This window comes from Rhizopus microsporus (genome assembly GCF_002708625.1).
Source record: "Rhizopus microsporus ATCC 52813 unplaced genomic scaffold scaffold_25, whole genome shotgun sequence".
NCBI lineage: Eukaryota > Fungi > Mucoromycota > Mucoromycetes > Mucorales > Rhizopodaceae > Rhizopus > Rhizopus microsporus.
The window spans coordinates 191,881-218,799 of record NW_019671940.1 but is presented as its reverse complement, the minus strand read 5'-3'; the positions used below and the strand labels follow the sequence as shown (position 1 = coordinate 218,799).

Genomic DNA, 26,919 nt, shown 5'->3' with positions numbered 1-26,919 from the left:
TAAGCAAGGAAACAAGAGGAAAGAGAGGACGGGCCTAACTTGGTATGAACCAAGCTATCGCCAGCTAGCACCGGGTCGGTTTCAATTTATGGTCTATAATACCACATGTCAGTTTCTTACAAGAGTAAGAGATATAACATACCCTAGGGCTAGCCGGAGGATAGCTGATCTTACTTTGATCTAAAGAAGAAGAAAAGAAGCCAAAGTCTATGTATAAATTGAATTTCCTTACAACTTTGTTATAATGTATTGACCGCATTATATGAGACCCTCCTCTATTTTTATTTTATATCTCTCAAAAATATCAAGCTTATTTTCTATATTATTACATGTTGTCAAATTGGAAACAATAGAGAAAAGATTGATGAGCAACGAAAGTGTAATTGTTATTGAAATTGTATGCGAATCATTTCTGAAAAAAAAAAAGTATGTATAGACTTTTTTTTCAAAAGACATAGTTTATTAAAGATTTGCTAAAAAGAAGAGAGGTTCACTCGTTGCTGCTGGGTTGCTACAGTAACATGTTTTCGGTGATTTGTCGAAACAAGCGTGCCATCAGGTTCGAACCAATAAGGGGTAGCAAATTTTTCTTGTAACTCAGTTACAAGTAAGGAAGAGCAGCAGTCCTGCTGTTGCTGTCGTTGAAGTTGGTCCACATTCGGCACTTTGGACCAATCGATGGTAGCATCCCATCTTCCACTGTTCAGTCCATTGATGAACTCGTCCCATTCGCTATTTGTAAAAGTCAAGTGCAGTTTAGAGCCACTGAGCTCCTTTGTGATCAAAAGGACACCTTGTCCGACTGATTTTGCCAACTGCATCATACGTTCGCCTACGACAATGTTCCTTCTGAACGCTGCCCAATTAGAATCCGTCAGCAGCGGCTCAATCCATGGTCGATACGCCTTCATGTTGGCATTTCGATCATGGTCTTTGTTGTCCTTGGATATAGGAATGACTTCTTTGGGAAAGAGAATAGCAAAAATACGTTGAAACTGCTCAAAAGCAAGGTATAACTGAAAATAGTCTATATTGTAATAAATGCCATTTTGATTCATTCCATTATCTAGGTGTGGCTTCTTGTTTGAGTGGTCGGTAAGTATACGAAGCGCGGGCTGTAGCAGCTTCTTTCGTTGTTCATCTGTTATAAATGGATCGACAGGTGCAATATATGTTTGTTCAATCGCAAACGTAAATGGTTGCGGCATTCTGCTTGCTTTTTGTTCAAGGTCTTTAAACGAAATCATCCGTAGACGATTAATAATATCATCGCCTGAAATAAAGACAAGAGTCAGATAGGTTGCTTCTTTTTACTTTTTTTGCTTCTTACGTCTTGATTCAAAATCACCATGTCTGTGTGGGATTTTGGGTTTCTTTATGGGTGCGTTTTCCTGTATTGAATCTGTCGAATGTCGCTTACGCTTGCGCAAAAGGGATGCCTGTGTGAGAATGCCCTGTTCGGCATATCGTTGAAGTAGAGCTGGTTCGCGGTTGATACGATCTCCTTGGTAATAAAATCCGCGTTGCTGAGGTTCCACAATAATATCAGTCTGATGACCACAAGCTACGAAATCAGTCGCAGACAAGGTAGAGTGTGATGAAAAGGGTGTACCAAAGTTATGGGGCAGTGTTGTATACGCTGGACGGAAGGACGGGCGGTATGTTGCTTGAAGGAGCATGTTGTAGCTTGGGGACGATGATGAGGCTACAGATGATGAAGAGTCCAACCATCGCTGAAGGTTGCTCTCGTCTTGGCAACAAGAGACACTTGCAGGTAGTCTCACGCAGTATACATCAGAAACCTCGTCGCAAAAGATAATTCGGTCTTCATGGGCTGGTTTAATAAACTTGATATGATCACTTAGTGCGTAACATAGGCAATAGAATAGCCTGGCAAGCTTCTCTGGTGTTGGCGTCTTTCGCAAGACTTGTTTAATGATGCGGAAGAGGTCTAGCAGGTCTTCGTCTGTCAAAATATCCTCTGCAATGGGTTCAAACTCTTGAACCTCAGGGGATAATAAGCATGTATTAAGGTATCCTAAATCTTTAAAAACGTTCATCCAGTGAAAGAAGAAGAAGCAAATTATAAATGGAAAAGAACTTTTCCATCCATTCTCATCGGCGGAAACCCCGTTTTCTGGAATGCCCGCACTGAGTTTCAACGAGATGATCAGTGTTTAACAAAGGGACGGCCTATTTTTTCCTTTATTGAACAGATTGTTTAATTTCCACCGTCCAGACGACAGGAGAATCAGTATGAATTTCGATCAGATCGCTGTTGAGCACATTACAGGTACTGAGAATACCTCCAAAATGGCATGCAAGGCTGTCTATGGAAGTTACAAGTTTGTTAGACTTTTTCGGTATTCGTAATTATATTCGGTATATTTCTTCATTCACGTTACTCATATCCCATTTTAGGCCTTTTGAACTAATAACAGCTGGTGCTCCGATTGGCATAACTCCGCATGTAGGGCCTATAAATCATTGGTAAATCTATAAGCAGACCCTTTTTTTTTACTTTTTTTGTTTACCTTCCAGATCCAGCCGACAATGTATATGATGTGTGCCCTATGAATAGTTGGATGTGTACATTGTTGTTGTCAATGAATTATATTTACCTTGTCTAATAAGACAGTCATGTTTTCATCGCTCACTAGTATTACTTTTCTCTTGATTTGGTCTTTCAACAGATAGAGTACATGGATACTTGACATGGTTTGATCAAATCTTCCGCCAAGTGCGGGCGTTGCTACAATGTCATACTATGGAAATGAGCGTTACTAGTAGTAATAGTTTGAGTCTTAGTTTTTTTACTATTTCATCTCGTTCTTGTTCTTTTTCTTGTAAAAGATAAACACACTTCATAAAGTCAGTCGAGTCTTGTTCATGAATCTTAGTAATCTTGACATTCTGTAAAAAAGGAAAACAATTTTTTTCAATGACTCCCTCTTCTTCTTTTTTTGGTATGTTTAAACTTACTTTGGACTCATAAAACTCTCTGACGTCAGGTCGAATAGAATCCAAATCACCTCTAATCTCGTCGGGAATGTATCTACATGAGACCGGGTAAACTAAGGTTGTTTCTATATGAAAAAGTATCCATTACTGCTCTAGGAGTTGTTTATCATGCTTGAACGCGTCATAAAGCCTATTTGATCCTCCATCTGCGAGAAATCTAAGAGATGCTAAAGAAAGACGTCAACATGTGTGTGTCCCAAAGAGAGACAGCATGTACCATTGTGCCAAAGTCGTTGAAATGTGTCGATTTGAACAATGGGCTGGTTTAACACGATTAAACAAAACTTGTTGTTATTGTTTTGTTCTGTTGATAAAATACTGGAAAGATGCCAATGAGTTGTCATTAATGAACGAAAAAAGTGGTAAAAAAAAAGTGGTTCACTTATCAGAGAATATAGACCCTTCACAGAATTTCCAAAGAGGGAAATCAGCTCAAAGCAAGGCTCTTTTAGAAAAAGTTTCCCCTTCTGTAAAAGAAGTACCTCCTTTCTTGCTTTAATTGAATAAAAAAAAAGCATGGAGGTAACTACAGGGAGTAGCAATACGCAATTTATTTTTTTCCAAAGGGGGATATGACTCCATATCAACGTATAAACTAATATTGTCATGCAGATTCTCATTGTATGATCAATATTTAACAAACACAACCTTCTGTGATCAGAATAGTTACATATGCTATTATTTCCAATATTAAAGTCAAATAAAAAAAAAAAAAAAACAAAGGTACGAATATTTAATACCATAACCACTGGCCAACAATAAGCCAAGTCCTGGGGGTAAGTTTATTCGGTGCTCTAGATCTCTCGATAAAACAGATAAAAATTCATATACGAAAGGGTACTGTATAGCCATGGATAATGCACCTATTCATACGCATGAAAGCATAATGCATTGTTCATGAGTTGTAAACGAGAAAAAACAGCAGTATCAAGTTGGTAGGAAATGACTCTTTTTTTCGATAAAGATTCTGTGAAAAAACATATCCCTCTTTATTTTATAGAAAAAAAGGTGGTGACATATTCATGTTAAATTTTTGGTTATTTGAGAACACATTTTGGAGTAAAGAAATTGTCATGCTAGTTAAATGTTCCTAGTGATGAATCAGTAGCATCATATATGAAACACAGTCGATCCAGATTTTTTTTTATTGGCTCAATGAGATCAGAGCTTCTTGGCCTTTGCTGACGATAAAATGAGGAATCCAAAGTCGTTTCGAATTGAGTCCAATCCGCAGTAGATTTTGACATGATGATGATGTCAATCTTTTACGCGTAATAAACACCATCAATACCGATGATAGCAAGCAGGCTGTTTTATGAAGGACAGTTCTTGGTGCACTACCACGCGCACAACCATTGTTTAAAACATGACATCACGTTTTTATTCGAACAGTGAATTTGTAAAATAGTGATATTGCAAATAGACGAAGTAGTTTGCGGATTGTGCGCGAACTGTAGACTTCATACTATCGCATGTTTGATGAAGGGAAACACTACGCACACGCGAAAATACACGCGAAAATAAAACTAGTGTGACGTATACATAATTGTTTTTAGGATGCTTACTGTGTAATAATTCATGTTACAGCTTGAAGACTGACCACAAAATACGTTATTCTTATAGATGCGTCATGCCCAATTCTCATTGGCCATGATAAATTCATGGGATAATCCTGTTTTCTTATAAAATGAAACTATTTTTAATGATGAACTCTCAACATAATAAAGAGATTATTACAGACACATCAATACATGCTTTTCTTATACTTCAGTGTTGTACATAGTTTTGTATGTAGGCATGATCTGTCTAGTGTTATAAATTAGGCATAATAAATGATAAATTATACAATAAAGCTTGAACAGCATCATTCATGCAGGCAAGATTTACTTCAGTTCTAATGAAGGATTATATAAAGAATATATACCGACTTACAAATGATGAATGAATTTTACAGTCTTTGCATTAAAACATCTATGATCCAATGTTGTCAGTAAAGCAGCACTGAGACAAGTAGAAAACCAGTGAATACAATAAGATAAGATGAAGCTTCACAATGACATAGTATTAGAACTGGAATAGAAATTTACCTCTTATTGCATTAGAAGTTTAAATGAGGCTTCTCGGAATAAATTCTTTCCTGTTTGGGCCTAGGTTTCTAGTCTCAGAACGACAATTGGTCAGGTACAAATACAAGGGCCGTCTAAAAGAAGAGCTCTAAGAAAAGAAGTCCTCTATGGTCAAAGAATGATATTCTATAAATAGCAAAACCTTGTTTTCTCTTATATACACGCGAAAACGCTATGAACACTGTGATAATCAGTGAATAAGTAGTTTTAATTTGGAAACGATTTAGAATATAAGAAGATGGAATGAGTCATTGTCAACTAATTGCATATTAGATATGACATATCATCAGCTACTACAGATTATAGATACCATGAATCAACGTTGTGAGCTTAATGCCGTGTATTATGTTAGTACTTAAGATGACTTTGGCTTGTGTACGAAATATATTGCTTATATTGAGTTAAAGAGTGTATAATCTTCTTTGATATAAACGTATAAATACGAGAAACATCCCACTTTGTGGCTGGTTGAAATGAATTATGTTTGCACGAGAGTTAAGCCAGAAACGAAGGAATGTTTTGACTTGCACAAGCATGGATTATACAAAAATATACATACAAAATACTTTCTTTTAAAGTGAATGCTAAAGTAATTTGAAATTTATAAATAATATGAGCATTACACTGATTTTGAAAAAATCCTTAGTAATTATAATCCTGCTCCTCCACCTAATTGTTGGTTCGATTCCTTGGACTGTATTCAATTAGTTGCAGATGTATATAACAGATCTGTATCTGTATACTTCGAGACAGCAGGCAATACGTTGTGTCTGCCATTTTGACCCGTGTCACCTGAGGCCTTTTGACTAACCATCGAACCTGACAGTTTGAAAAGAAATATAGAAAATTAATTCAGCCAAGATTGCCACCATTATATGAGTCATCCTTTATAAAAAACGGCATGAAAGAGAATGATGTTTTATACAAATAAATGGACCTTTTGTTCTGGTGTACCCTAGTGTTTTCGCTTGCATTTTCGCGTGTGCGTAGTATTTCCTATAAACAAGGTTCACTAGCGACTTCATACTTGGATCAACCGACGTCATTATTAGACAGCGAGATTTTTTTGCACGACATCAAACTCAAAATCAGCGACTTTACTTTCGGCAATGGTACGAAGGGGCAGGGATGCTACTAAGGTAAAACGACAGCAGTTTGGAATCATTAGTGTTTGTTCAATAAGTTGAAACAAAGAAGAAAAAGAAGGAAAATTGCTAGCGGCTTGCGTTGACAAGTTCAATACTTTGAACGTGAAATTTGCATAAGCAGCATCAGAGGTATTAGACACTAAAATTTACGGAAAGACGTATTGCGAGTGCCAAAAACGAGAAATGGGCATTTGCTTATACTGGTTTAACAAGCGTCCTAGGTTACCAGAGCTATGGGATGCTTTGGAACAGAGATATTAATGCTTCGAACAATACCCACGATAGTACTGCTGCATATATTTCCGAAAGCACCTTGACGCACTCTTTTCGCTGTCTTTGCCAGGATTAATATCACTGTCTCGTACAGGTAAAGTTAAAATTCATTTTTATTTTTGACTCTTAATTTTGTTCAAAAACTGTAACTATGCCCAAACGATGTCACAGCCACTAATAATACAGTCACGTCTTTTTCTTCAAAGGAAGCTGAAGAGCTCTCTTTCTTCAACACACACTTTGAAATGCCTCTTATTGTCTTGACAGGGTACCCTTCTAGCGGAAAAACTCAAAGAACCAATGAAATTAAAGAATATTTGACAAAGAAACTCGCAGGAGAAAACAAGTCTCTTAGAATTCACATTATAGACGATCATAGTCTTCATGTACCCAAAACTGCTTACAAAGGTAAAGGACATGAAAAAACAAAAAGAATAAAACCTTATGAGTTTTCTTAGATGCCAGAGAAGAAAAAAAGGCTAGAGGCGCACTATTATCAGCTGTAGAAAGATTATTATCAAAAGATGATATTGTTATTGCCGATGGATTGAATTATATCAAAGGGTTTCGATATCAGCTTTATTGTGTAGCCAGAGCCATTGGTACACCACACTGCGTTGTGCATACGGGTGTTCCTGCTGATATAGCAAAAGAATGGAATACGAGTAGAAATGATGAAAGATATGATGATATAGTGTACAGCAATGACCATTGTGCTTTTTATAAATGAGCTTCTAAACCTTCCACATCTTTAGGTTTGATGAATTAGTGTCAAGGTATGAGGAACCAGATGAACGCAACAGATGGGATTCTCCATTGTTTACTATAATTTATGATGATAAAGAAATACCTGGAGACAAGCTATGGGATGCTGTCATTCTCAAGAAGCCACCGCCACCCAACAAGTCTACAGTATCTAAGCCAGTGTCGTCCACTAATTATGTATATGAGCTCGACAAGGCCACTTTAGAGATCATCAATGCATTTGTTGAACAACAGAAAGAGCTTGGCCCTGGAGGCATGCCAATGACAGTACCTAGATCTACAGTGAAAGTAATCAATCCGTCACGTACTGTGACCCTGTCTGAACTTCGACGTTTGCGTAAACAGTTTGTCACATATAACAAGATGAATACAACACTAGATGTGAATCGTCTTGGTGATGTGTTTGTAGAATACCTTAATACTAATTTGGAATAAACAGATAAATTAAACGTTTAAAGATTGACTTCATTCTATTTTATCTTGTTTTCTTTTTTCTTTATAAAAGCAATAGTAGTAACAATGGGTAATAGGGAAGAGGATAACAATTGAAGGGATACTAACCACTACGCAGTCATTCAAATTGCCCGTGTACAAAAGCCTGCCCCACCCTTCCGAGCACCTGCGGTTGTGGATGGAAACTTTAAAGATATTTCCCTACAGGACTACCAAGGACGATACTTGGTGTTCTTTTGGTATCCTATGGATTTTACATTTGTATGTCCTACAGAAATTATTGCCTTTTCTGATCGTATAGATGAATTCAGAGAACTAAATTGTGATGTGATAGCCGCTTCATGCGATTCAGGTATTTGAAAACGGATTTAAGACAGACTGGCTTCTCATTTAGTGCAATAGAGTATTCTCATTTGGCATGGATAAATACAGAAAGGAAAAAGGGTGGTCTAGGAAAGATGAATATACCTATACTTGCAGATAAAACAAAAGAAATTGCCAAAATGTATGGTATCTACATTGAGGAACAAGGGATCACGCTTCGTGGCCTCTTCATTATCGATCCAAGAGGTATAGTTCGTCAGATCACAATAAATGATTTACCTGTGGGTCGCTCAGTGGATGAGACCCTTCGACTGCTGGAGGCTTTTAGATATACAGATGAGCATGGTGAAGTCTGTCCAGTGAATTGGCAAAAGGGTGATAAGACTATCAAGCCAGATGTAAGCGCGTCTAAAGAATATTTTGCCTCTTTGACAGCGGAAACAGAAATAACGGCTACGTCGACTATTACTACGACTTCTATTCCTTAATTTACAATAATAAACACTCTATTTCAATATGGTTACTGTTATTGCTTTTATCTTGTAATAACTTGTAAATCAGGGCCTTTCTTTCATTGATAATAGAGAATCAAATGATAATTGCATTTTAAAAAAAGAGCAATTGAGACTGCAGGTGCATTAGTGCAAATCATTTGATTTATTTGAAGTTTGTCTTATCATGCATAACCTTATTTACAATAAAGACTAAATATAAGAATAAAAGGAGAAGAAAGAATGATAGGATTGGTCGCAATAGTAATCTTTTTTTTTTTTTTTTCGTCAAGCTATCAAACGCCCGCAAAACTCCTGACATAAAAGGGAAACAAATTTCGAATATTGCAAAGAGTCCCTGCATGAACAACCTACATTACAAAACAATGGTGTCCCCCATAGTCATTCAAACTGCGCCATTTGCCGAATTGGACTAAAGAAAAAAATGAAACTCCTTGATTGGAAAAGAAACCAGGGCATTGGAGTCATATTTTTTTTTTTTCTTTTCTGTCAAATCTCTCTCTCGCGCGCCAATCATGTTTATGCCACAAGTAATTAAATGATTAAACCAACTCAATGTGATGCTCATTCTGTTATTAGCAACCTCAATTAACACCTGAACAAAGAGCATTTCTTCGTCAACGTACGATTGCAACTGTCTCCAACTTTGCTCTTGTTGTCTTGAGCATTCGTGCCGGTAAGATAATTTAAAAAGAAAAAAGGGGCCAAAAATGATATGAGGATTAGTACTGATAAATATATATAGCTCCTTTTGTGATTGAACAAGTTAAAAAGTTACTCTAAAATGTATAAAGCACAAGTCAAAGCCAAATAAAGCAATCATTCAATTTTTATATTTAATTCATTCTATTTTCTCTCAGTTGATTTTTTTCTTTCTTTCTTCTTCTTCTTTTCTCTTTTATTTATTCATGTTTGCCAAGTCTAAAAGATTTCCTACAGGTAACAAAAACAAAAACAGAGACATTATTTAGGGCTCCATTTCTAATTTTTTTTTATATATAAATTTAGCTGATAAAGACTATATTCCAGGACCAGGAGAATATGATGTACCCATCGATGACGGTGGTCGCCATAAGCGTTATGGATTCCTTTCTCAATCTGATCGGTTCACAGAAGGTACACAAAAATGTCAACTTGCATTACATTGACACTATATTTAGAGCATCCTGATGACGATGGTTATTCAACCAGCACATTATCCAGTGAAACGGCACCTAAAAAAGATAATCCTTATTATAAACAAATACAAAAAGATTATGAAACACTCTTACAAAAATCAAAGCGCATGGAAGCAACCATACAATCACTCGAACTCGAAAAAAAGTCAATTCAACTTGACAAGGATATGGAATTGGCAGATGTTCGATCCAAGAATGCAGCCCTTCAAAAGACTGTAACTATCACTTCTTGTTATGACACGCTTTTAACTCGCTTTTAACTAGATTGCTCGACAAGAAAAGCAATTAAAAACAAACACCTGGCAAAAACGACTGGAGCAACTCGAACTAGATTACGAAAAGAAATTATCGGAGAAAGAGCAACAGGTGATTGTGTTACAGCAGGATCTCGGTAACAAGGCAACAGAGCTTGAAACAGCACGTCAAGCACATGAGCAGCAGCTGAAACAGATCTCGGACCAGCTCCGGGAAGCGACTGAGCGTATGGATAGACTCGAGCAAGAGACAGAACGTATGTCCTCCCAGATTGTTGACTATGAACGGATATGTGCCGAGAATGATGCACAAATTCATGTGCAACAAGAGGAGATACAATCACTACAGGCTCGTATCCAAGAAAATGGTCAAGTCATTCAAGATTTGACAACACGGTTAGAGGCAAAAGAAAAAGAGGTCGAAACACAGCATCATGAGATAGAACAACAAGGTGCTCTCATCCAGAGCCTCCAGACCCAGTTCAAGATCTACCGTCAGCACATGAGTCAGGTGCTTAAAGATCAAAGAGAGACCAAGTGCCAGGGTCACTACAGAGAGCTCAACAGACTCCTGTCAGAACTGCATGAAGCCAAAAAGTTTATTAATCAGCAGGCCATTCACCTTGATAACCTTAAATCCGATATCTATTGGCTCAATTCAAGATGTGATAAAGCCGAACAATCAGTCAAGGATATGTATCAGGATAGACTGGACCAATACAAATTTTATCAACTCTTTTACCATAATAAACTTTTAGTCATGAAGCATGAAAACAAGAAAACACAACAACAACAACAACAAAGGATAGCGAGAAAACCCATAAAGAAAGAAACAGAAAGACCTGTTTCTAATTGTAGCTCACAAAGTACATTTTCCTTCTCAAGTAGATCCACTGTGTCTATACAAGAAGCCGAGCATTTACAAAGTAAGTCTTTTCTTAAATGTTTGCTGTTGCTCACTCTTTTTTAACATAGTCAAAATGAATCCTCATCTTGGTACTGTTTCACATTAGCCTAATACCCTTTTTTATTTACATACAAACATATACCTCTTTCTTTATTTCCCCACTTTTCTCACTGTGAATACCATTAAACAAATATATTGATCTGTACAATTTTTTCATATTTTCATATTTTGATTAGTGAACTCTGAATGTATGAGGACGACCAAAGAGAGCACGATCTTGACCTCCGGGTGATCCATAAATAATCACGGGTATTTGGCAGTCAAAGGTGCTTACTTCTACATCTTGTAAACATTGATAGTGCCTATGTCTTTCATCTACATTGATTGGAATAAAAGGTGCATCTGAACCAGTGATGAATTCGAATTTTAAATAATATTTCAATGACACTACACAAGTACGTTCATTCTCTTTTTCTTTATAAGCATTTTTTTTTTTTTTTTTACCTCCAGTCGTTTGAAAATCAGGTGAGCAGGTAGCTGGTATAGGTAAAGAAAAAGAAAGACGTCTATTACCCAAAGAAAAGGAATAAAAGTCCGAGTGTATCTTTCGCGAGACCCGCGCGATTTGTTGTTGTGGACGTAGAGCAATCGTTTCCTCTACGACTTCGCAACTTTCTAAGAATATCGATATTTTATAAGTAGACAATGTGGCACCAGTAAAGTCCAAGACACCAACAATAGGCTCTCCTAATCGATGAGCCGTCTTGATCAAGTGTAATTTGGCAACCCGTTGATTGTTTTTGCAAATATCATACATTGCTAAATTAAGGTCAACTCTTTTTTTGTTCATATCTGTGTTATAATTACCTTTTCTACTGCCATGTGTCAACCTAGAGACTATCTGTGAACACGATCGACTCATTGAAGCCTCCTCTATTTCTCTATTCTTTTCATCATATGCTTCACTCTCTCGTCTGGTGATTTCATGCCTCGATTTTCTATTATCCAATAACTCATTGATATAGTCTATAAATTCTTTTCGTTCTTCTATTCGACTCTTTTCCTCGCTTCTTTTCACCTTTGACTGATGCTCGTTTACTATCGCTTCGTCCTTTACAACTATCACCGGGTTCATCAAGTCGTAAATTGGCCGTGATCCGTCTTGGGCGACATGATTCAATACCCTAAACCGTATCTGAGCCACTTGTCCCTGATTGAATTTGCTTTGAGATGCTCTTTGTGCGCCCACGACAAGGTAATAGTTAAATCGTATGGCCTTTCCTCGATGAGAAGGCGGGATATCGTTGGGTAGCTTTACTTTATATGTGTCTATTCAAGAAACAGAGATCAGTTTGTTTGTTTTTTTTGTTTTTTTTTGTTTTCTTTGGTTTCTTATACTCTATACCAACTTACACTGCTTTGTCTCGCCTGGTTCCAGATCAAGATCAACAAACAAGATAGAAGGCGCTGTAGAAAAGACGGGCAGAGTACGTGCATCTACAAAAGATCAATAAGTACCTTTAAAAGTGATATTCTTTTTTTTTTTTTTTTACTCATAAACGTATCCGATTTCACTAATCCTCCTCCAAACCCACCTTGTGGGCTACTGTATTGCTTCAAGGGATCAAACTCATTTATATTGATCAAACTTGGGTCTACGATAAAGCTTCCGACGACCTGTACAAATCCACAAAGCAAATGCTCTGTTTTAATCGTTTGAGACAAGGTGGACAGTCTTCGAAGTGAAGGATAAGAAGCTGTAGATTCCATTGAACTTCTGGGGCTTATTGGGTATGTGTCTATACTTGTTCTAGGTGAATCTAGTTCGATGGCAATGGGATCATCTGTCGTGACGGATGCTGCTCGACTGAGAAACGACGTTAACGAAGTCATGAGCCGTGTTGAGCTACTGGGTGTATTTGCTGGTTGTAATTGAAGAGTGGATGGTGAACGGGTCATCGGAGTGGATCGTGTTGTGGTTGCAGTCGTTGGTGGTTTGAGTGGATTGGTGAATGAGATTTTACATCTTAGGGTTTCTCCAGCATAAAATACGGCGCCCTGAGAGAAAGTGGTGGTTACTATGATAGAATAAGTACAAAAAGAATAGAACAGAAAAAAGACGTCATTACCCAACACACTCATTTTTATTAAATAAAAGTAAGAAAAAAAGAAAAAAAAAAGTACTTGTGTGTGCGTGTGTGCGTGTTTGCGTGCATGGTGTTTGTCGTTCCTAATACAATCTCAGTTAGCTCCACTCCGACGTCTAATATGATAGATGCTCTCAGTATCATGCTTTAATTGCATATAAAGTTATAATAAGGATTTATCTTTTTTTTCTTCAAACTAACAATGTGGGCCTACTATATGAATAGTATCAATCAAAAGGAACAACAGGCTTTTACCAGAGCAGAAGTCAAGAACTTGAAAGAACAAAGGTCCAAGAACAAGAGGAAAAAATACCAAAGATTTGATCTCCCTTTGGCAATTCTCCAAGCCTTGGATGAAACACCTCTAACTTAATTCAAGAACAACGCTAAGATCTACAAACGTTCTAATCACAAATACAATCATGAGGAATGAAATAAGTCTGAATAAGCCAAGAAAGAATTTGTATCAGATCTCAAAAACTGAAAAGCGGGCATACATCAAATCGTCACTGCCATACATAAACTTATAGAAACGACGAGTTTGCAAGTTCGAGCTGGTACAAAAATATACGTGCAACTTCAGTATCTCAGCACATTCACAGATCAAGGTATCTTTACCAACATAATTGAACAAGCAGAACAATTTGCAGCTTTTGGATTTGGGTCAGCAAAGTTTCAGGATCAAGAAGTACAAGAAGTGGCCATCAAGCCCTCAATCTACAATCAAGTACTAAATATTTGAAGACAACAATAATGAATGATGAGTGATCAACCAAAGACTCCTTCAAAATCAGGTTTGTTGGGAAAGTTCACCAAGCTAGATTTGAACAACGAGCCTTCCAACAAGCTACTTATTACAAGCAAGGGGGCTCCAACGGTGATTTCCAAGGACATATTACCTCAGCAATAACGTCGAATAATTTAGCGTACGATAACTGAATGACAACAAAACGGCCGTCTCAACAAACAGTATCAGTTTACCAAACAACAGAAGCTTCACCTGTGCAACAGCAACAGATAGCCGTTATGTAACAACATACACTCTTTCCAAGAACAAATTCAGATTACACGAAAAATAAACTTGTCCTGATGGAAAAATCAATTCATCTGATAGCAATAACAGCAGTTGTGTTGTAGGAAATGTAAATTCGTCTTCGCTGACAAACCAGATGCCCTGCTGCCAAGAATGTTTTGTACTTTCCGGAAAGAGTGTACAACAACCACTATGCAGCAACATTCAACAACAGTCAAGCAATACCAACCAACATTGCACTATTCTGAAGGACGGCATTCATCCGTGATGGCCGATTATCAAAGTTTCAGAAATATTGAACAACAATTACGACACACAATTGACTCGTTTCCATTGTGGAGAGGGCTACTGAATACAATTCAGCACTACCCCGACACCTTGGGGATTATTAGAGAAGAAGATGGATTAAGTGAAACAGTTAGCAGTCAACGAATCTGTTAGCCTCAAGATTTGGCAGTAAATGTTAAGGATCTATGCAAAAAACATCACCTGTAGGTTTATTATCAGCACATACAATGCCTTGCCAATACAAAAATGGACCAATTGTCGCGCATAAATATACCATTGTACGCACAGACGATTCCGAAACAGATGTTCAAGAAGCAGAAACTACATTGAGGAGTTCTTGTCATTCACTTACGGCCAATCCAGTATTGACTTTCATCGTTATTGAAGACGAAACACCTCGATCGATCGATCATATACCAGATTACACAGAAATTTTCCTTAACTGCATATCTATTATCCACTAAAGCAGGAATCAATCTGAGAATGGTTGGAAGCATTATTAGTTATGGTGTCAAAAATAACAGCCTTCAGTGGATTCACTACGTATAAAACCATTCACATATTTCAGTTAGCCAATGATAACAACCACTTCAACAGTACTCATCTAAACACTTTGAGATCGTCCATCACTTCAGTGTACCGAGCTTTGCATCCTAATGAGAAACCAAGCGCAGCTCAGCCTCTCATCCAAGATTTTTTTCGCAGCAAAAAGAAGATCAGAAGTAATAATCCCATCTACTCAGCAACTTTTAATCTAGGAAACCGACACGACAACAACTTTTATAAACGAGCGTGGGCTGATTCCGCAAACCTATACAACCTACAACTAAAGACTATTGCACTCCTGTGTTTGGTAATGATGGCATGGTCAAACCCAGACATCGGACGCCTGCAAACGAGTGATATACGAATCGGCCTTCAACACTCGCCAGTAGATCCAAGCAGATCATGCCACATTAGGAGTCGATATGGAGCCAATTGAGATTGTATTAGGAACGACAAACAGTCAAAATACTGACCCCGTTTCGATTTCTCACATGACAGATGTCCGCCCCGATAACGTAGTATTAGAGATGTTTTTTTAAAACTGTCATTTCAGTCTATCTCTTTAAAAAAAAAATTGAATGTTCACATTGCTAATTTGAAAGATATGCAAATAAAGCATGGCTCTGAGAACATCTATCACATTATCCGTCTTTGCCTGACCTTAATTCGGTACAACATTAGTATTATCTTGTGATTGAGAACAATTATAAATAGCTGTTGTACTAAAGTATAAAAAAAATAAAATGTTATGTATGTCATCTTTTTTCTTTTCTTTCACAATAATCCATGGAAAGAGATTTAGAGAATATTATCAAGTTCGGAAGAGCCACGGAATCCCAAGCAGCCCAAAGAGACGTGTTAAGGCGTTATATAGGGAGAATCAACGACAGCGAAGATATTGATGATTTAAACAAAACAAAAAACAATCTTGTCTTAAGATATTTACTTGACAGGGATACACTTATAACAATCAATCCTCACAACTATATATTTGAAAATGGAGAAGTTACTCATATAATTGGTCTCCAACTAAATGAACGCACGTTATTATTGACCGTAACTAGAGATTTATACAGATAAGAAACCTAATAAGTCCATACGTATTGTATGTTCTGTCAAAATTGAATTTTTTATAAAATAAAAAGATTCATTATTGATTGTATGCTGTACATATCACAATTGCCGTTGCTTCGAATATGACTATCTTCTTGATAACATTTCCGAAGGCCGTGTTCACAATCGTAGCGTCCTTGACGCGCTGATCTACTGGCTTGTAATAGTAGTTCTCAAAGGTTGAGTTGCTTAAACTCCAGCTATTACGTGGTTTGGGGTTATCAATAGGAACATCAACCATAGCCGCTTTGATGCTTGATATGGAACGGAAAGAATGCGCACTTGAATCATATTGTTTCGGCTCCTGCCATCCTCAGGGGTTCTTCCAACCATATGTTCGCCGTTTTGGGCCTAATTAATCTTGCTCTGTACTTATCGTGCGTGATGTGAGCCAAAAAGAGACTGTGATTGTCTTCTAAATCATAGCATATGTGGGAAGACTGCTGGATGAAAGCATGCAGAACTCGAACAAGGCAGAGATTCTCATCCATCGTTATACTTATTTTACTTGCTTTTGGCTTGATTTCTTTTGGCTGACGTACAATTAAGGTTGTACCGATTATATTTCCCCTTGAATTCGATGAAAGTAACATATCTACGTTGAAGATTCCCTAGGTTAGGCCTTATTCTCCATATGGCCATGGTTGTTAAAAGCACCAGTGTCTTCTTTTGCAGTTGGCCAGTTCATTCGTAGTACTCCAGTTGTTAACTAAATTCAATATCGGATCGATATCGAAGGCCCCCCTGATGTCGGTTTGGTAGCTTCTTGTTCGTTTTCTAGCTTTGAAACACTGTTGTACCAAGGCGTTGCTAGCCAAGCTTAAGCCTTGAGAATGAACGACTCGGTAAACTGAGATTGCCGTAGAACGAACCGCCCTCAGATGCTGCAAGGAAAGTGAGTTTAGGACCGCAAGGTGCTTCACTGCTAATGGTAGGGGATGCTTCTTCGTATTTTTGGGTAAGCATCACGCAGCCCAGTTCTTCCAATGTCTACTGTAATTTTCCAATGTTGATTTTTGAGTAGATTGCGTCAAGTAGTGCACAGTTGACTAGCTCAATTTTTCTTTTTCTTACCAACACTTGATAGTCATAAGTGGTTACCGAGGAATTCTTCATATTGAAAACCAGAGAATCCGCCTTGCTGCGCTTCAACATCATCGGTCACCAACATCATGTTGGCCATGCTGGGGTCACTATCACACAACTCTGTACTAGATCTTGATTAATCTTCTTCAATAGCCGTGGGATCAGTTTCCAAGGTAGGTATAGGAAGGGACTCCTCCTAGGCCATAGTTACTGGAAAGCATCTGTTCTCTCTGCTCTGGAATTGTTCTTCCACGACCAATATTTCTTCAACTTGGTGTTGCTATTGTCGACAAACGCATCTATTCTTAGGTTGATATTCCACTTTTGTGCAGTTCGATTGGCAGCCTATTGTGGCAAGCTGTAATTGTTGATTGGTTGATATATTCGGCTCAGTGCGTTGGCCTCTGTATTCAACACTCCTGGAAAGCGTTGATAATTGCTGTCAGGTTGTGCCGATTGCACATGTCTTACGTCTCTAGTACAATCAACTGCGCTGTACTTGAGCGCTGTACGGTTGTCGGAATATATGTGAATCGCTTGATCTTGGGTATACACCTTATTGACTGCATCTGACTTAGTCCACTTGCCTCTATCGTGTTACAAGGCTTCTTCTGCAAAATCTTGGATGTTTGCTCTAAATTCTTTGCTGGAAGACTCTTTCAGATCCTCGAAGATCTCACTTGGTAATGCATACTCTGTTGATTTGTCTCTACTGGTCTGTGCAGTATATCGCTGGATGGGCTTAGTGATTTGTGCTTCTGTAAGGCCATAACCTGACATTTGTGCACCATAATGTGCGGCTTAGAAAGATGTAAAGAGTATAGACTATAAGAAATATTTTTTTTTATTGATTTTCTGAGAATAGAAAGCCTATAACCACATCCAAGGTCGAATTGCAAGCAACGACAGTTGTGGTAGGTACGACTCACAGTTTGAATTCATTAATAGGAAGATCCAGCTTCAAAAATTGACTGATCGCTTTACATCAGCTGATTATGCCAATATTAAGATCCTGAACAATATTGTTTATGCTTGCGAAAGCTTCTATACGCAAGTGATATTTTTTAATGTTATAGATTAAATCAATCCTATCGATGACTGCCATGATATTATCTTGCTGAAAAAGAATGATAATTCATCAAGGAAGATGTCTGGTGTTAAAAGTAGAATGGAACTGATCGTCATTGCGCATGATCTTTAAGTGAGGGTTTCCATTTTTGTTGTAATATCGGTCGTTGCAACAGATAAAGCGCGTTTGTCACATCGAAGTTACTAGCCATAAAATGCCCATCGTCAGTGGGTGGCAGGAAAGAAAGAGACGATTCATCTATTGACTTGTTTTTCATACTCTTCTTCGTATTAACACTCTTCGATCTTGATGAGTACTGCTACTTTGGTGTTGAGACATTGCCTATGTTTGATCTAAAAATACACTTGATGGTTTGTGTAAGAATGGATCTCCATTACTTCGACGCCCCTGAAATGCATAATGCATGCTGGACAACCGGAATGTATCTCAATGGTATTGTGGCGGCCTGCTGACTTTACAGACATGTAGTTATCGCTATTGCTTCGTCTTAACCCTCTTGACATCGGTGGAAATTGTATGTTGTGCTTGTCCAAATGCTGTCGAAGTTTTTGACACGTAGAATTTTTTTTTCACGTCTGAAGCATTTGTGAGCAATAGTAATGAGCTTTGGGATTTTCGTCATTGTAACAAATTATTATAAGCAAGTGAAGAAGAAGAAGAAAAGAAAAAAAAAAGAAAACAATATATGTGACTAATGTTGTTTAATGATAATTTGACACTTTATAAGGTGGTATTGCAGGAGCAACAAAGGAAGAGCATTTTTTGACAGAAGGTTGCTTTGTTAGATTTAGTTTATGTAATAGTTCAGCCAAACTGATATCTTCATCTTCCTCTTCTTCTCGTTTTGCATAATTTAGATAATTTGACTGGGATTGAATTATAAGTTTTTTTCCACTTTCAAGGTTGTAATATTTCACTTTTTCAACAAAGACTGCGTTATTATTGTTATCAAATGAAGACAAGTCTTCGCTCTTTTCCTGTTGAAAGTAGTTGAATAGGTTATTACTCATCCAGAGACCAGCATCATCCAATCCCTTTTTCTTTAATATCAGGTTAGCCTCTGTGACTAAAGGCATCTCCTTTGGCATAATCTTTGCTCGTCTAGTACTTGGTCTTTTGATCACTTTCTTGTTGGGTCGTCTATGACTGATACTTGTCATGTCTGTAAATATACTCAAATTATCATCTTCAGGCATGGGTTCGATAGGTGGTGGTGCAACAGTCTTTTTGATATTTGGATCTTGTGCCATCAGTTCAGCTAATGACCTTCGCCATTCTTCAATAACTTGAACTTTTTCTCTAGACAGCATTGGTTTTAGCATAGGTTGTACTTTTGGCTCTTCTTGTTGCCGTTGTTGTTGAGTGAATGTCCACATTTTGGTTAATACAAATAACCATCTTTCCAAATCCTTTTGTTTCGATGCTTTCAAGACATATCGCTTATTAAAAATGGTTTGAATTGAAAAGCATTTTGGTGGTCTTTTTGATTTCCTTAAAAGTGAAATAGAACAAATAGTCGAAAGATCGACGGTCCATTCAGGCAATTGAAAGTATTTTATATTGGGAATCGATTCATCTGTCAATCGTTTTGGTGTTGTATAAAGTGGATTATTGACAGTTGGACTATTAGGTTGCTTCTTTGTTGATAAGCAAGTAAAAGTTGAGCCATCAAATCGAAATAATCTCCACTTCCATTCCTTTTTTTCTGTTCGAACATATAAATGCCCTTCAAATATCGGTGTACATGTTACTGGTATCTCTTGTTCGTTTGAGTATAATGACATGAATATATAATTTATATATAGGAGTATATTTTAAAAAAAAGAAAGAAAGAAAGAGAAAAATACACGGTTGATTCTTTTTTTAGCAGAGTCTGGATGGTGCCTTTCTCCTTTTAGCAGTTTGTATTTTTTGACTTAAAAAAAAATTTTAATACATAAGTTTTCAAGTAGACTCGCGTTAAAAATAGTTGATGTGGACTAGAGCTACTTGTCACATGTTCACTAGTTGTCATCATATTATCTCAAACCATGCATTCATATAACCATTTTTAATGATGGACTATCGTAAAGTATTTAAAAAAGAATTATAACAAGTACAATCATGCAACTATAAAAAAGACACGTTTTGTAATTAAACATAACGGTGTAGTCATATGAATAGTAGTCGTAGGACTACTGTTTGTAATATAAATATATGCTAAATGTTTTTTTTAAAAAAAAAAGAGCAACCCTGTTCAGTAAACAAGATTTCACGACTAACTATATCTGAAATCACCCCACATGTAGTTCCTTACTTGTCCAGCAACGTAATCGGATAATAATAATAATAATAGATAGAAAGTTGAGACCCTACATGGTTATAGCACCTTTTCCTGGCTCCTACTGGCTTCTTTTTCATTTCACTAAAAATAGTATGAACAAGGTTTGATTTTTGTTGAAGAAAATGTTTAAAAGTGATCTAAAAACAGAAAGGGGAGTTACATTATATATCAATCCATGTCTTTAGATATGTGTATACGAAGCAAAAGCTCTGACTATTATATATAAAAGAGCCTATTACAACAAGTAAAGGCATGGCACACAAATAAACTCTGGGTACACTGTCACAAGAAGAAAATAAAAAAAGATCTTGGTTATGCAAACAACCTGTTACTCTTTATTGCATAAACAAATTTTTATTGATAATCTAGCAATGTCTTTACAATATGATGCGACACATCTCTTAAAAACAAGAGAGAACCGTCAGAGCGTTAAAAAAACAAACAAACTGAATTTCATTTTTCTTACCTGTTTGCCCAATATCTAAAATGACTCTTTAATGCAACAATCCATTCAGATGCATAAGCATCAATCATATTTTCAGAGAGTACATAATCTAGCCTTGGATACATGTTTCCATCTGTTCCCAAGATACCATCCTTTGGTATCATCAAATTATTATCTTGATGCATAATCTTTCGTCTCTTTTTTCTCACACCGTCATCATCCAGTTCCTCTTTTCTTTTTAGTGAGTAGTCACTGTATGTCACAACACTTTCCGTTTTTACTGTAAAGAAAGATTGCCAAAAGGATTGTATATAAGGCTTGGCGGTTGCAATAGACGATTTGATGCCTAAATTGGGTATTCTCGGTAACCTCTTGGTCCTATCGATCAAGACAGGCTCGACTGTATCATAATTGGGGTGTATCATCGGCTCTAGACGATAACCCAGTGGATCGAAAGGATGAAATATGTTGTGTATCCTTGTACGTGGTGGTGGACGAAACTGCAGATAACTCAGTCCACGACAGATCAGCCCTGCAGCTAACAAAAAAAAAAGGAGGGGGGGATGAAAACATAGACTATGGAAATAACAGGAACTTTACCTATTGGACTACCACAAGTAAAAATACTTTTTATTTTAAAACCAAGTGGAGGTACTGTGATGTCAGGTGTATTACTAACATCACCTTTTGCCCAAGGAGGTAATCCATCTTCATGTTCTGACCATTGCATCGAAGCAATATCATAGGCAATAATACCACCCAGAGAGAATCCGATAAAATGTACATGTCCATTAAATCCTGGATGACTCAACACATAATCCTCGTAAGCTTTAGAGCATGTCTTGGCGACATGGTTGATAATATGTTGGCCGTATGGTTTTGTAAAATAGTAGAGACAATCCATCAACCAGTGATTGGCTGCTAATCGCACCTTGGGAACCGTCGTCAAGGTAGATTTATTCATTTTAGAGTCAATCATGTCATGAATAAAGCTATGCCATTCTGTGATTTCAGTGTCATTCAATGTGGTTTTTATTATTCATATAATCCATCCAAACCTATTGGGATATATTTCACTCGTATATGCTTTTCGTATTGAGGATAATAGGATGATAGGATGTCAAGGGTATTCTTTTGTATGGTAGACACTAGTTTATTTCATTAAGAGGGTTTTATCTTCTTTGGTTTGCTTATTACCATGATGCTTCATATTTCCATACTTTTCATATTGTTGTCCCATGCCATGAATAAAGAAAACAAGATGGTCTTGGAATTATCAATATCTAATATACACAACTGTTTATTGCTTACCTGTAACTCTTTCATCATTATGTATCATGATAAAAAAATGAAAGAAGAGAAGAAAAAAAGGGAAATTTGACAACCAAGCGATACCAAAATAAGCCTCATACAGATTTAGGAGGTAAACACAAAGAGAGAGAGAGGGGTATTTTTATTTTAATTCTTGTTCCTTTCAAGATATGAAACTAGTTCAGGGTTTCTTGTCAAGTCAGGATGAGTAGATATTGATTTCTAAAGACGATATTAATATTTTATATAAAAAAAGAGGATATTTATTTACCTCCATATCTTGTAACCAAGGGTGTGCCTATAGAAAACAAGAAAATGAGTTCGATATATATATATATATATATATATATCTACATTATTTTAAACACTTACAAGTACTTGTTTGATCGTATATCTTTTTGACTTGTCTACTGTCATCATTTTTCGAATCAGATCTTTTGCTGTTGACAAAAACATGTTGGTCAAATGTATCCTTCAATACTCCTTATTTACCTTCATGACTTATGTCATCCCACACAGAGCAATCGAAATTAAAATCACCACGCTTTATTTGATCAATTGTCTCCCTCTTGTGTTCTTCAGCTTCACTTCGTTGTAAGAATGGTGTAAATGCGACAAGAGCAGTGAACAACAAGACCCCCAAGCTCCAGATATCGACCTCTTTTCCATATCCATTGGGACAGTCGATCAATTCAGGGGCAGCTTTATACGGGTGAGTATATGCATATAAAAGGATTATATACATACCATACATGACGGTTCCACAATTTGTTTCTAAAAGCCTACCTGGTCTCATAAAGGTAGATAAGCCGAAATCACACAGTTTGACAATAAGTCTTTCTCTATCAAAAATAACCACATTTTCCAATTTGATGTCTCTATGGACAATATTTCGTTCATGAAGAAACTATTCGAATTATGTGAGTGATGGCTTTAGATACATATATATATATAAATACATACAGCAATGGCGTGTGCTATTTGATCAAATATAATCTTTACTTCATATTCTTTAAACTGATAAGAGGCAACACATTCGAACAGGTCACCATTTTTACCACTACCAAGATTAATAACCAAATTTAATAATCATGAAGGGACTTACTATTCCATAACAATATACATGATGTCATCTTGCTCATAGACTTTGCTGATTTGTATAATACACGGCTATAAACAAAAAAGTAAGTCTATTTTTCTTTATGGTTCCTTGCATAAAAAAAGATTTACATGAACAGGCATTGACATACAGACACTAATTTCTTTTAAAAACGCGTCGCGTAGCTTTTTTCTTCCGTGACACATGCTATTTCGGATCAATTTGATCGCCACTCGTCTCTTTGTCTTTTTACACTCTGCTAGTTGAACCACACCATAGGTTCCTTCTGCTATTCGTGACTTTAATACGTAGAGATCCTCTACTGCTCTTGCCCTTGTTGTGCTTGTCTTTGGCTTTACGAATTTGTAGGTTGGATTAGCTGCTTCGTTGTATAGCTTAGGATCCATAAAATGTATGATATCGCCCGTCTTGAGTTCGATCGCGCCATTCTGTATCTTTTTAAAATTGACCCATGTCCCATTTGAACTGTGTGTTGTTAGAATAAGAAAGAGATGACAAGCTCCCATTTACCTTCTATCAAATACATATGGAACAAATCTTTCAACATTGTTTATGGATCTGTGTCTCTAACAGGGATGATCATGAATATCGCGTTTATAGCATTTTTTTGTTGTTGCTTACACAATAGATAATGGCGTGTACATCGCTAGCACCTTTAAGATAAAGCCTTTATATAAGAAGGATAAGTAAATAGAATTTCACACATTATATTTAAAAACCTTATGTCACAATCTTCCTTTTTACCAATTATGTATCCTGCTGCCTGATTATCCAAACGCTTATCCAATTCTCTATCCAACGTATATGTCTCTCCACCTTCTCTGACCAGATAACCCCAGGCGTCTTCATTGTTTTCTACTTTAAGTTGTGATGTAGAAGGGTCCTTGATCAGTACCTTGCTCGTTGTTGTTGTTGTTGTTGTTAGTAACCTTGGCTTGACTTTTCCGTTACCAAATAGGTTACAGGACATGGAAGGTGAACTATAGAGTCTTCTTAACGAATGTCCACCACTGTGTCTTATTTCTGACTTTTTACGTACAAGTGATCGTCCTCGTTTTGTTGTTGTCATTTTGAATCAACACAAAAGAACAAAAAACAAAAAAAAAGTGTCAAATTTTTTTTTCTTTGTTGGTTCCTTTCCCTTTACTCCTTTTCACTGCTTGTACTACATCAAGATGGTATGCTTATTATAAGATTAGCTCAATTTGATTTGAAAAGATCTCCACATTTCATCTCAATAGACAAAGGCTGGACACGTCAAGATGTACGGTCAATCCCTTTCGATGGAAGAATATAAAAAGACAAATAAATATCAGTGACCAGAGACACAGAAAAAGAATATATATTAAAATTGAAGACGGTGAGGGAGGGATCACTCAAAGAGTATCCCCAATGAAAGCATCAGTTAAACCCGTTTAATGAAGTCCACCAAAAAGGCGATAAGCGCGAAAAGTAAAATGTAGGAGGCGTTGATAAATTAAACGAGAAACATCGTTCATGGTGTGTGTATCGATTGTATTCAAGATGATACATTTTGAGTTGTATTCAAGGATAGCACATCATTATGTACAACTTTTCATACAGCATTTCTGTTGTATAAGTACTTTTTCTTGTTGTAAAAGGTTACTTAAGAAAGGACAACATAAAAAAAAAGACTGATCACGAAAACAAGTTCTTATATATGAACTCACGTAATACTCCTGCTTTCATACAAAATAATACTTTCTTTCGTCATGATCCTGGTAGATTATCCTAGGCTCATCAACATGTGCTTCTCTTATACTTTAGTGCTGTGTTATCTACTGTGCAAATTGAATTGCTTATGTCGTATATTGCGCAAATGCTATACAGTCTTTCCGAAAAGTAAATTTATTTTTTTTTTTTTTGTAAAATGGTATATTTTATTCAAGTACTGCCAGTCGGCTTGTACTTATTAAAGAAAATAATAAAGAACATAGAAGCACGGAACAAAATAAAGGTTGCGTTAACCTGCGCGAGATGATTTTAGACGCTCTCTATAAATATTTTCATCCTGTATTCGCTTGATTGCTTGAGTTGCTCGTGCAGCAGCTTCATCGGGCCAGAAGGTACGACCATCAAATACAAAACGCCAATGACACCGCCAGATAGCCCAGACCGTACAAGCAATGATTGTTTGACCATCAACACGTAGCCCTGAAAGCACTTGTATATGTTTAGACGAGCCTAAGGCGAGGGATTCATAGGCAAGTCTCGCAGTAGGCTGCAAAAAGCGATTTGCAATGCGTCCGAAAAGTAAATTCGCCTGTGATCGAAAATAAATGCACCCAATGGTGAGAACAAAATTCATGTTGTATGAAATGTAAATTCGCCGTTACCAAGAATATTTTCGTAGTATCAGCCCTGACGTCCATGGAGATACTGTATTTCCAAATTTAGATGTCGTATTGAAACCATTGTAATGTTATCAGAGTAATAACAAATACAAAAAGAATATGGCTCATTATCTCATTTGACAGTAATATTAACAGGTGGGCTGTCTTGGAGTTGAAATTAACTTAATATTAGAAATGACCCTCTTTAGTCTCTTTGTAAAAGCTTAAATTATTTATTCGGTTTTTCCATGAAACCAGAAGAACATGTAGTCATATTTGGCAATGCATATTCTTGAATGGTCACGAAGCAGATTGCTTCTATTTGACATGATTTCTTTGTCTTAGGCACCCGATCCTGAAACTTGTTTGAAAGAAAAACATATAAAAACTCATTTTAATTGAGCCCTTTTTTTGCTTCTTTACAGCAGTTATCAAGTGTCCCTCTGAGTGTTCAAAGATTCACCAATCAAAACTAGCCTGTCCTCATGGTCCTTGCTCTGACTCGTTTGTCCCGCCCTCCCTGCTCTCTGGTGTGTATCTGGAACGTTCCCCAATAGTCTCTTCTGACGCCCTGGGTTCTCTCAGTCCTCCGTTCCTTTTTTTTTGTTTAAATTATCCTGGGTAGTTATCGCTACCCTCCCCAGAATGCACCTTGGTGGTAAGTAAAACTAATATTAGGATATGTGCTCTAATATTAATATACTTTTTCTCTCTTTTTCTACATATACTCATTATCTCTCTCTCTTTTGACATGATGTCGTTTTATTCAAACGTATTTTTCTTTGTCGTCTTTTTACGAAAATATTTTATAAAATTAACGTCAATAATTAATAAAAATACAGTACAGATGCGCTATGCAAATAACCAAAGCCCAGAATTGGATTAGCGGAACGGGTTCTTCAATAAGGAGGAACGATGAGAAAAGGGAACTGCTGAAAACAATGGGTTACTCAATAGATAACAAAGAGACCCTGCCTGTAAAAGGTGTTGTAACCCCTTCGGGGAACTTTTATTCACTCGTAACGGTTTCAGTAGTTGCCTTTTTTGGTGATTGTTTTTCATTGGTGAGGAAGAGCCACGATTTTTTTTTTTTTTTTTTTTT

At 36.8% G+C, this 26,919-nt stretch overlaps 15 protein-coding genes across 15 annotated transcripts; 5 read left to right on the top strand and 10 right to left on the bottom strand.

Moving 5' to 3' along the window:
• Positions 1 to 473: 473 nt before the first annotated feature.
• Positions 474 to 2,060, bottom strand: RHIMIDRAFT_247934 (uncharacterized protein; the record flags this gene model as incomplete). Its single annotated transcript, XM_023610464.1, has 2 exons — positions 474 to 1,273; positions 1,331 to 2,060. 2 exons carry the CDS (start codon positions 2,058 to 2,060, stop codon positions 474 to 476), a joined length of 1,530 nt encoding a protein of 509 aa, XP_023462024.1.
• A 145-nt stretch (positions 2,061 to 2,205) lies between these two features.
• Positions 2,206 to 3,365, bottom strand: RHIMIDRAFT_241829 (thiamine pyrophosphokinase 1-like protein; the record flags this gene model as incomplete). The annotated part of the gene is made up of 8 exons (XM_023609656.1): positions 2,206 to 2,330; positions 2,406 to 2,477; positions 2,535 to 2,571; positions 2,622 to 2,765; positions 2,818 to 2,913; positions 2,983 to 3,055; positions 3,110 to 3,188; positions 3,239 to 3,365. 8 exons carry the CDS (start codon positions 3,363 to 3,365, stop codon positions 2,206 to 2,208), a joined length of 753 nt encoding a protein of 250 aa, XP_023462023.1.
• A 3,285-nt stretch (positions 3,366 to 6,650) lies between these two features.
• On the top strand, positions 6,651 to 7,795 carry RHIMIDRAFT_269776 (chromatin associated protein KTI12). The gene is made up of 3 exons (XM_023612150.1): positions 6,651 to 6,976; positions 7,027 to 7,264; positions 7,324 to 7,795. The coding sequence occupies exons 1-3, from the start codon at positions 6,814 to 6,816 to the stop codon at positions 7,766 to 7,768; spliced, it is 846 nt and encodes a 281-aa protein (XP_023462022.1). The 5' UTR covers positions 6,651 to 6,813; the 3' UTR covers positions 7,769 to 7,795.
• Positions 7,731 to 8,560, top strand: RHIMIDRAFT_286483 (peroxiredoxin; the record flags this gene model as incomplete). Its single annotated transcript, XM_023613385.1, has 4 exons — positions 7,731 to 7,734; positions 7,905 to 8,138; positions 8,189 to 8,508; positions 8,546 to 8,560. 4 exons carry the CDS (start codon positions 7,731 to 7,733, stop codon positions 8,558 to 8,560), a joined length of 573 nt encoding a protein of 190 aa, XP_023462021.1.
• Positions 8,561 to 9,137: 577 nt separating this feature from the next.
• RHIMIDRAFT_241827 (uncharacterized protein) lies at positions 9,138 to 9,405 on the top strand (the record flags this gene model as incomplete). The annotated part of the gene is made up of 3 exons (XM_023609655.1): positions 9,138 to 9,152; positions 9,202 to 9,298; positions 9,368 to 9,405. The coding sequence occupies 3 exons, from the start codon at positions 9,138 to 9,140 to the stop codon at positions 9,403 to 9,405; spliced, it is 150 nt and encodes a 49-aa protein (XP_023462020.1).
• A 766-nt stretch (positions 9,406 to 10,171) lies between these two features.
• On the top strand, positions 10,172 to 11,108 carry RHIMIDRAFT_77685 (uncharacterized protein). Its single transcript, XM_023615679.1, has one exon. The coding sequence runs from the start codon at positions 10,284 to 10,286 to the stop codon at positions 11,022 to 11,024; it is 741 nt and encodes a 246-aa protein (XP_023462019.1). The 5' UTR covers positions 10,172 to 10,283; the 3' UTR covers positions 11,025 to 11,108.
• An 85-nt stretch (positions 11,109 to 11,193) lies between these two features.
• Positions 11,194 to 13,103, bottom strand: RHIMIDRAFT_241825 (Rgp1-domain-containing protein; the record flags this gene model as incomplete). Its single annotated transcript, XM_023609654.1, has 6 exons — positions 11,194 to 11,408; positions 11,466 to 11,780; positions 11,829 to 12,290; positions 12,375 to 12,458; positions 12,515 to 13,039; positions 13,091 to 13,103. 6 exons carry the CDS (start codon positions 13,101 to 13,103, stop codon positions 11,194 to 11,196), a joined length of 1,614 nt encoding a protein of 537 aa, XP_023462018.1.
• Positions 13,104 to 14,934: 1,831 nt separating this feature from the next.
• Positions 14,935 to 15,411, top strand: RHIMIDRAFT_241823 (uncharacterized protein; the record flags this gene model as incomplete). Its single annotated transcript, XM_023609653.1, has 1 exon — positions 14,935 to 15,411. The coding sequence occupies one exon, from the start codon at positions 14,935 to 14,937 to the stop codon at positions 15,409 to 15,411; it is 477 nt and encodes a 158-aa protein (XP_023462017.1).
• A 679-nt stretch (positions 15,412 to 16,090) lies between these two features.
• Positions 16,091 to 16,479, bottom strand: RHIMIDRAFT_77665 (uncharacterized protein). Its single transcript, XM_023615678.1, has one exon. The coding sequence runs from the start codon at positions 16,327 to 16,329 to the stop codon at positions 16,126 to 16,128; it is 204 nt and encodes a 67-aa protein (XP_023462016.1). The 5' UTR covers positions 16,330 to 16,479; the 3' UTR covers positions 16,091 to 16,125.
• A 317-nt stretch (positions 16,480 to 16,796) lies between these two features.
• Positions 16,797 to 17,954, bottom strand: RHIMIDRAFT_295296 (uncharacterized protein; the record flags this gene model as incomplete). The annotated part of the gene is made up of 5 exons (XM_023614166.1): positions 16,797 to 17,032; positions 17,190 to 17,299; positions 17,386 to 17,519; positions 17,657 to 17,729; positions 17,776 to 17,954. 5 exons carry the CDS (start codon positions 17,952 to 17,954, stop codon positions 16,899 to 16,901), a joined length of 630 nt encoding a protein of 209 aa, XP_023462015.1. The 3' UTR covers positions 16,797 to 16,898.
• A 264-nt stretch (positions 17,955 to 18,218) lies between these two features.
• On the bottom strand, positions 18,219 to 18,936 carry RHIMIDRAFT_269749 (uncharacterized protein). The gene has a single exon (XM_023612149.1). The coding sequence runs from the start codon at positions 18,518 to 18,520 to the stop codon at positions 18,356 to 18,358; it is 165 nt and encodes a 54-aa protein (XP_023462014.1). The 5' UTR covers positions 18,521 to 18,936; the 3' UTR covers positions 18,219 to 18,355.
• RHIMIDRAFT_269748 (uncharacterized protein) lies at positions 18,918 to 20,077 on the bottom strand. The gene has a single exon (XM_023612148.1). The coding sequence runs from the start codon at positions 20,046 to 20,048 to the stop codon at positions 18,966 to 18,968; it is 1,083 nt and encodes a 360-aa protein (XP_023462013.1). The 5' UTR covers positions 20,049 to 20,077; the 3' UTR covers positions 18,918 to 18,965.
• Positions 20,078 to 20,893: 816 nt separating this feature from the next.
• Positions 20,894 to 22,345, bottom strand: RHIMIDRAFT_269746 (uncharacterized protein). Its single transcript, XM_023612147.1, has 5 exons — positions 22,230 to 22,345; positions 22,091 to 22,180; positions 21,633 to 22,034; positions 21,054 to 21,570; positions 20,894 to 20,987 (listed from the first exon to the last, which is right to left on the bottom strand). Exons 1-5 carry the CDS (start codon positions 22,270 to 22,272, stop codon positions 20,942 to 20,944), a joined length of 1,098 nt encoding a protein of 365 aa, XP_023462012.1. The 5' UTR covers positions 22,273 to 22,345; the 3' UTR covers positions 20,894 to 20,941.
• Positions 22,346 to 22,490: 145 nt separating this feature from the next.
• On the bottom strand, positions 22,491 to 24,532 carry RHIMIDRAFT_247927 (kinase-like protein; the record flags this gene model as incomplete). The annotated part of the gene is made up of 11 exons (XM_023610463.1): positions 22,491 to 22,565; positions 22,615 to 22,641; positions 22,716 to 22,783; positions 22,836 to 23,045; positions 23,091 to 23,250; positions 23,307 to 23,403; positions 23,449 to 23,513; positions 23,574 to 23,928; positions 23,974 to 24,029; positions 24,085 to 24,130; positions 24,183 to 24,532. The coding sequence occupies 11 exons, from the start codon at positions 24,530 to 24,532 to the stop codon at positions 22,491 to 22,493; spliced, it is 1,509 nt and encodes a 502-aa protein (XP_023462011.1).
• Positions 24,533 to 25,339: 807 nt separating this feature from the next.
• On the bottom strand, positions 25,340 to 25,792 carry RHIMIDRAFT_295292 (uncharacterized protein; the record flags this gene model as incomplete). The annotated part of the gene is made up of 1 exon (XM_023614165.1): positions 25,340 to 25,792. The coding sequence occupies one exon, from the start codon at positions 25,790 to 25,792 to the stop codon at positions 25,448 to 25,450; it is 345 nt and encodes a 114-aa protein (XP_023462010.1). The 3' UTR covers positions 25,340 to 25,447.
• Between the last annotated feature and the right edge of the window lie 1,127 nt (positions 25,793 to 26,919).

What these genes read in the sequence shown, in the direction of transcription:
- RHIMIDRAFT_269776 (XM_023612150.1), top strand. Translation starts at nt 6,814, where the DNA reads ATGCCTCTTATTGTCTTGACAGGGTACCCTTCTAGCGGAAAAACTCAA. An exon ending in ACCCAAAACTGCTTACAAAG is followed by an intron (nt 6,977 to 7,026) that starts GTAAAGGACATG and finishes GAGTTTTCTTAG; the next exon opens with ATGCCAGAGAAGAAAAAAAG. An exon ending in GAAAGATATGATGATATAGT is followed by an intron (nt 7,265 to 7,323) that starts GTACAGCAATGA and finishes CCACATCTTTAG; the next exon opens with GTTTGATGAATTAGTGTCAA.
- RHIMIDRAFT_77685 (XM_023615679.1), top strand. Translation starts at nt 10,284, where the DNA reads ATGGATAGACTCGAGCAAGAGACAGAACGTATGTCCTCCCAGATTGTT.
- RHIMIDRAFT_77665 (XM_023615678.1), bottom strand. Translation starts at nt 16,329, where the DNA reads ATGGTTGATGTTCCTATTGATAACCCCAAACCACGTAATAGCTGGAGT.
- RHIMIDRAFT_269749 (XM_023612149.1), bottom strand. Translation starts at nt 18,520, where the DNA reads ATGAAAAACAAGTCAATAGATGAATCGTCTCTTTCTTTCCTGCCACCC.
- RHIMIDRAFT_269748 (XM_023612148.1), bottom strand. Translation starts at nt 20,048, where the DNA reads ATGTCATTATACTCAAACGAACAAGAGATACCAGTAACATGTACACCG.
- RHIMIDRAFT_269746 (XM_023612147.1), bottom strand. Translation starts at nt 22,272, where the DNA reads ATGGGACAACAATATGAAAAGTATGGAAATATGAAGCATCATG. An exon ending in TACTTGTGGTAGTCCAATAG is followed by an intron (nt 21,571 to 21,632) that starts GTAAAGTTCCTG and finishes TTTTTTTGTTAG; the next exon opens with CTGCAGGGCTGATCTGTCGT. An exon ending in TTTAGATATTGGGCAAACAG is followed by an intron (nt 20,988 to 21,053) that starts GTAAGAAAAATG and finishes CTTGTTTTTAAG; the next exon opens with AGATGTGTCGCATCATATTG.